The 7,615-nt window shown below is 39.4% G+C and overlaps 1 protein-coding gene across 1 annotated transcript; it reads right to left on the bottom strand.

The window, feature by feature from the left end:
- Positions 1 to 931: 931 nt before the first annotated feature.
- KCNJ16 (potassium voltage-gated channel subfamily J member 16) lies at positions 932 to 3,107 on the bottom strand. Its single transcript, XM_025363149.1, has one exon. The coding sequence runs from the start codon at positions 3,006 to 3,008 to the stop codon at positions 1,752 to 1,754; it is 1,257 nt and encodes a 418-aa protein (XP_025218934.1). The 5' UTR covers positions 3,009 to 3,107; the 3' UTR covers positions 932 to 1,751.
- Positions 3,108 to 7,615: the final 4,508 nt, after the last annotated feature.

Genomic DNA, 7,615 nt, shown 5'->3' with positions numbered 1-7,615 from the left:
AAAGATTGCACATGTGAATTTAAAAAGTAACTTTATTACTCCCAGGCCAAAAAAAAAAAAAAAACCACGAGGGAAAAGGAAGGAGAAAGGGAAGGATGGGGGAGGAGGGAAAAAAGGAAAGAAAAACAAAAAAAGAAAAAAAAACAGAAAAGAAACAGAAAGGCACTCTATCTACCTATACCTATATATTTTACTTTTACTTATAATCCTGGACTATGTAATTTGGTTCATTCACTTGTGTGTTTTAATTTAAATTGAGAGAGAAAGAAAGAAAGATTTTCCAGAAAAAGCAAAAACTGGGTGTGTGTGTCTGTGTGTGTGTATTTAAATGAAATAAATAATAAAAACTGTGCCACATACTTATTGCCAGTGCAGCAACAATGTAAAACCGACACAAAACACAAAGAATTCTGAATGTACCTAATATTTGTTTGATTTATAAAGTTTAAAGTGACTCTTTACTCATAGGCCAGTGGGTGTGGGCTTAAAGTAATCATGACTAACATCTTTTAACATGAAAGTAGAGTATACAACTTTATCTCATGTTACAAAATTTAAGAAATTTCATTGTACTCAGATTATCCACTTACTGTGCATTAAAATCACTTTAATTGAATTCTATCTCACAAAATCCTTCATTTAAATGGTTGTTCCAAGTTCAATAAAACAGTTTCCTGCAATCCACAACTTGAGTCATTTGTGTCTTGTACAGTAACCAAGATTAGAAGCATACATAACTGCTTCTGGGCACAAAGAAGTATCTCCCTCCCCACCCTCCCCCCAAAAAAGTTCTATCCTTTATGTAGCAGCCAAAGTTGCAATCTTTCGGTACTAGCAAGCTAGCAACAGTTTCTCTCCAAGGGTCTGAGAATGTTTCTCGCTGCTAACCATCCCCTCACCTCATCTATATGATCCTGTCCTTTGGTCATGTCCTGGAAGAAGGTGGGACATGAACATAGAACCTCCCCTTCTCAGAGAACCTAGCAAGGTTATGGTTGCCTTATTTCTGGTCTCCATTTGTTGGAGTCAACCAGAGACTTTAAGAGAGAAATGCTGCTCTAAATACTGTTAACTTTTCTTCTGCCTCATCGGTTAGAGAAAAAATCGCTTCTAGCTCTCATTGATCACTACCTGGGCAAGTGGCAGTGGAATTGGTGGCATGGACAATTTCTTACAGCCACTAGCTATGCTCGCTGAAATGAAGACCATCCAAGTGGCAAACCAAGTGACTTGAACTGGTGAGCTGATTTCACAGTTACATTTCTCAACATTACAGCTTACTGAATGCATCTTTTGCCTATCTTGGTTAGATATCATACTTTTTATAGCAAACCTTCATTGTATTATCAATGTTGACATATTTAAAAATGTATTATTTATGCTGTCTTACTTGTCTTTTCATTTTTATTTATTCTAGCCTCCTTCCTGCCTTCATATCCCCATATTTGAATACTACACCTCCAACTGAAGATACAAGTATATAAGATAATAAAAAAGATACATTTCAATCAATTAGGCTTCTTAATAGCATTCTTAACACAAAATTGGCTAACAAGAAAAATTTTAATAATCGAGAACTATGGAATTTTTAGATTATCTTTTACCAAGTTTAACTTACTCTACTTACCCAGCATCATCACAAAACATAGCTATAACACTTTCAAAAAGGCCATGTTTACAACGACTTGCCTACGGTGATTGGCTGGAAGATAAAATGATTTAGTGGTAGCCCTCATAATCACAATTTAGGACTACATTTGGGATTCCACAGAGATTCTGTTTAAAGTCAGGAGAGCTTTCTGATAAGGTGTTTCCCTATACTCATGTGCGGCAGAAGTGGTGGTTTCCTCAGGATTTTCACAGCTGCTGACAATGGCAACGGCACTAAATGACCTTCGTCTCGCCTTGGTGTCTGATGTGCAGGATCCTCGAACTGGCGGTGCCTTTTCTATGTGGAGCTGCTGGTCTTTCCAGTCCAACTGCTTGGCACTGCAAAAGGGGGCATATACTTCCACACTCCCTTCAAACTGTAAGCAGTTCACTTTGTAATACTTCCTCTTAACTTCCAAGACATCATTAAACCTATGGCCCCAGAGAATTTCTCGGGGAACATAGGAGCTTCTAGATTGGTGGGATGTTCCAGTGGAATCACCAGTATAGATAAATGTCACCAAAATCTCAAAGTTATCTTTGGCTACTGCTTTGCGGTCAAGGGCATACAGAGGGCTCTCGTGGTCAATTTCATGGACAATAGTTACCGGGGTGACCAGGATGATTTGGTCATTGACTAATTTGAGGTCTTTAAATGCCATTGTCATCCTCCCTTCACTGTCTTCTGTGTAGCGGAGAAGTTGGGCTCTAACTGTTCCTTCTACCACGTGGTTTGGCCGAAAATCACCAATGCGCCACATGAGGCAAAGCTTCCCATCCCTCATGCCTATAAGTGCAAAGTAGCTGAAACGAATGGTTTGGGCTCTCTTTCGAGCAGTTGCCATTTTGGCCAAGGCAGCTCCAATGATAAAGGTATTTATGATGCAACTTAAGATGGACTGGAGGATCACCATGAGCACGGCCACAGAGCATTCTTCAGTAACACAGCGATAACCATATCCTATGGTGGTTTGGGTCTCAAGGGAGAACAAAAAGGCCCCTGTGAAAGAATGGACGTTGTCAACACAAGGTGTGATGTCTGGATCATTTAATAGATCGCCATGATGAAGGGCTATGAGCCAAAAGACAGAGCCAAATATCAACCATGAGAGAATATAAGATAAAGAAAATATCACAAACATATGGCGCCACTTAGTGTCCACAAGAGTGGTGAAGATGTCAACCACATAGCTTCCCCATTCTCCAAAAATGTGCTTGAAGTAGACATTACAGCTGCCATCTTTGTGAAGCAATCGTCTTCTTGCTCTTCTCTTCTCAGCTATAATGTGCTCTGGTGGGTAGCCTGGGTATTTTGCATCCACATTGACAATATGATAGCTGCTGCCGTAATAGCTCATTCTTTGCTGTGCCCTTAGGGATCCAGGTGAATTTTGTAGTAGTAAGAATTCTAGATGTGTTGCTATTTCTTGGTTTGGGTTTCCAGTTAGAACCTAAACAACAACAACAACAAAAACACACTTTTTAGCTTTTGATGTCCACCTTCATAGAAACTTGCCAAATTTGGAGCAGTGTCATACATCTAAAATAGCTACTACTTCATCTGAACATCAGCGGCACAGTATTGATTACTCATTTCAGTTTAGAATTCAACCAGTCATTATAGAGGCAAAATATGCAATTAGAGAAAATAACATTTTTATATATGAATAAGGCTTGAGTAAACACTGTGATTATCCCAAATGATGCCTCACTAACTTTTCTGACCTGATATAAAAAAAAAAATCTGCTTTATTTTTGTGAACTCTTCTTGCATGAGGGTATTTAGAAAACAAAGTAATTGCTAATATGAAAAGGCAAAATACAATTCAGATATGTGTCTAGCAGTCATAAGCTTCCTAACTGTTTAAATCAGGTTTTTCCTTAAAAGAAGGATGCAATAAAGAGTTTCTACTTTCATATCATAATGTAACTTTCGTAATTGTTACTGTTGTAATAGGTAATCCCTCACCTTCAGCACCTGGTGCTTCCTCTCCCTTCCACGGAGGCTTCTTTTCCTTGTGTACTTCCCAGGACAAACAGAACTGACAGGGGCACTACTTCACATTAAACCCATTTCCCCCTAGCTCCAGCTTTAGTCTTGAAAGAAAAGAAAAAAAAATGCATCTTTCTTAACCTCAGTGGAGCTAAAACTACTCCCAGGTAAGCTTTCAGAAAGGTGTAAAATTGCCTCTGCCTTTGTCTCATAACATCTATCCTTTTTTTTTTTTTTTTTTTTTTTTTTTTGACACTGGCAGCTCTTCTCTTTCCTTCTGAATAGAGTCCCAAAAATGTGCCAAAGTTGCTAATCTCGTTTCCCTCTTAAAGGGAGCACACTACAACTGAACCCTTCTCTCTGGCTTGTCAGTGTTTTCCTGATACTTTCACAGACGTCCTTAGGCAAAATAATTTTTCTCCTTCCAAATTCAGTCTTGAAAAGATCAAGGCAGAATATGCAGCTCTCAACATTTTTAGCATCTATGGTATAATAGGTCAATGGATTTCCCAGCTCAAGTCAAAGTGAAATTTAAAACTGCAACATCAAAGTCATCTTGAGTTACTCCTACACAAAACAAACAAACAAAAGAAGTATTGTAGCCAATTTTAATAGCTTAGTAACTATTAGAATATGGGTTTTACACAGTCTACCTGTGCTAGGTGGGATGAAGGGAGTATAATGGGGGGACTTTAGGGAATCTTGCCTCTCTATTGCATAGAAAATGCAGTATGAATAAATACTATTCCTGACATAAAGACCCCTTGGAACGAACCAGGGAAATTCATCACTAAATATGTGTTCAGCACCTTCTCTGCTGCAAAAGGACAGAAAAAGTTAACTTCCCTCCAGTGAAAAAGAATCAATTTTCTTTTCCTCCAGGGATCAGGCCCACTTTACAATAAACTCTTTGTTTAATGCACCACTTACAAGGATGGACTCCGCTTAAAGCCAGAAACTCCTGTAAGGCATGTATGGGTTTCTCTCTGTCCTCTACCTGCCTGTCGGCCACTTCACTCACCCATCATCCACATCAGTTTTGATCATTTACATCCTCTCCTTTCTCAGCACTTCAACCAGGTTCTGGTGGAACCAATTGTATAATTCCCGGATGTGACCTAGGGCTGTGAAAATGCTTACTGCACAGTTCAATGTAAAATATTTCCACAAATTTTGTCCACAATAACAACCATGCTTTGGAGGTTTCTATCCGTCTGACTTGTCATTGAACAATATTTTACAAACAGAAGAAGCTGATGTATGGTTCTCAGTGTCCACTCTCTCAACTGGTCATAGGAGGCATGAAAATGGGATGAAGTATAATCAAAGGCCCATATGATTTCAAATTAAAAAGCAGATATGGAGATAGAATTATTTTGTTAAATGTGTCCAACCTAGTTCCTTCAAGCGAACTACACACATGGCGGGAGTCTGAGAGTTAGAAAACACCATTTCATAAATCAAGAGCTACTGTGTGACTCTGCTCTTTTCTGCTGCCAAAAAAAGTAAATAAATAAACAAATAAAAGGTTTTATTTGAAATGGCATTCAGTTGGCATTATTTTGAATTCCAGGGGTACCAGCAACTGTTATAAACAAGCCTCTTTCAAAACACCTTCCAAAGTGAATGAATTTTCAATTAATACAAGTTACAAGTGAACAAATTTGAGTGTGTGGAAAATGTACCGTTGAATAACGTAACCATTTGAGAGATACAAGTTGCAACTGAAAATTTGACCCCAAACTCACCGTGTTTCCTGATATGGTTTCATTATTGTGATCATTAACTTCAACTTAGCCAAAGACAAGCATTCAGATTCTGTTTAGGTCTATACACTTATCCTTTTCTTGAATCTCCAACTATATAAATAACGCATTTTAAAAAAGACAGTTGTCTTTAGGCCAAATGATCAATGGTAACCAAATAAATCATATATAATCTGAGCCATTTCTCAGCCTACCCAATGAGCAAAGAAGTCTATGGAGGCCTTTTTGTCACACTGACTAGACGAAATATTTATGTCTCCTATTTAGTATTTTGCGTTAATTTGAGCTTTTTTCCAACTGTTTACCATTAAATAATAGAGGCTAGCACCTGTTGATTGACTGGAATTTTATATTTAACATTTGTGTTTCTTAGGATTAAAACTCAGCCTTAAAAGTGCTTCGATGCTTTAGTAATTTTCTTGTCGCCATCAATTCCACCATGGGAAAGCATTTGCAATGTTCCTACTTTTGTAATTTTTTGCATGCTGCTCCCTAGACACCGATGGTGGCTATTGAAAGACTTTCCCCTGGGCCTGGAAGCTGCCAGGTGGGTGGTGAGTAACTCCTCCCTTCTCAGGCCCAGTCCCAAGGCTCAAGACCACTTGCACCAGCAGCCTGCGTCAGCAAGATAGCAGAAACAGGAAGAGAGGAGCCGGAAGACACGTACCTGCTGAAGACCCAGAGGCCGTCCTGGGACCGCATAGCAGTTACATCAGGCTAAGACACTTCCTGTTTACAGGAGACTATATAAACCCCTGCCCCTACTCATGTGGTGCTGACGCCATTTTAGGCCACAGCGCCTCTGCGCCCAGGCGCTCATTAAAACAGCGTGTGGCTCCGTCCCGCCTTGTGGTGTTTGTTGGCGCGCTCTTGGGGTTCGAATTGATACAACAGCCTTGCAGCTATTTCATTGGTTTAAAGGTTTTTTTGTTTTTTTTTTTTTTTTTAATTGCAAATGAAAATTACTATCAACTATCATTACAAAACTGTAGAATATAAAGTTCAAAAGAAAACGCTGAATCAGGTAAGGTCTATTCTGCCATATAATAATGACAAAGGTAGTAAAAGCAGCCATTTCTTTGCCTAGAAATGACTTAGAGTTCTTTTATAGATGAGGCTACAGAAGAGGCAGTGCCCTCAGGATGGTGAAGCGTTTCCTCAGAATGCCATCAACGTTTATTAAATGCGCACAGACACTGAGGAAAGCAGCGAGAGACTCCCTGATTTACTTCATCCCACGGGGAGGACTGAGAGAGGGGAAGGTAGAAGGGACAGTAACCCCAACCCTGATAACCACTTTTCTCAAATCTTACTCATTGTCTTAAGCTCACATACAGAAACATTTCTTAAGCTACTGTGACTAGCAGGATCTGCTTTCAGGCCTCAGCTTTCTAAATCTTTCTATGTATTTAAGGAGAAACTTTTAATAATTTAGCACATTTCAAATAAGCTATACACAGCAAGGAACATTCTCAGCATAACATGCACATCCTGCTTATTTGTCCCCGTTTCCAGTACACAAAAGTGTCTCAATTAGACTCATCAATTTTGAAACAATTCCTCTGCCATTATGCCACCTCCTCTCAAAGTCAGCAACTTACCAGGTAAACTCCTCTTGTAGATTGCTCTTCAAAGGTAAGCTCAAACCAAGGGTACCATACAGTGGTTAAGACACTGGTGATAAAACTGGATCTTTCCTGTAGCATCTACATAACATAATATATTAATATGAATTGTGTGCTTTGTATGCTTTGAGATGCACCACAAAAAAGGTCTAAAATTTCTTCAAAAAATCCAGTTCTGAATGGCTGTGGTCTTTGAGGTAACAAGTGCCTTCTTTACCATGTAAAGGACCTGAGGTAGCTAACACATGAAGTCCTCAGTATTCAAGTTACTTTCCTGACAACTATAAGATGAGATAAGTTTTGGTGGAAATTTGAGAGCTGATGGGGTGGAGAGTAGAAGAGATGGCTTAATTCTGTATGCAGGTCATTGCCTTTGAAGACAGGCTTAGTTGGAGCTCTGAGGGAGGGGGAGGAGACGGGGGAGGATGGGACCCAGGGTAGGTGAAGAGTAGGCCAGTAGAGGAAGGTGCAGTTGGATGGTACATTTGGGTGCTGAGAAGCAAAGAGAGAGAGAGAGGTATTAAGAGTTAGGACAATGCCGGGCCAAATTAGGCTATGTGGCTATTTTGCTCAAAACCTGT

This window comes from Theropithecus gelada, chromosome 16 (assembly GCF_003255815.1).
Source record: "Theropithecus gelada isolate Dixy chromosome 16, Tgel_1.0, whole genome shotgun sequence".
Lineage (NCBI taxonomy): Eukaryota > Metazoa > Chordata > Mammalia > Primates > Cercopithecidae > Theropithecus > Theropithecus gelada.
This window is presented reverse-complemented; position numbering and strand designations above follow the sequence as displayed.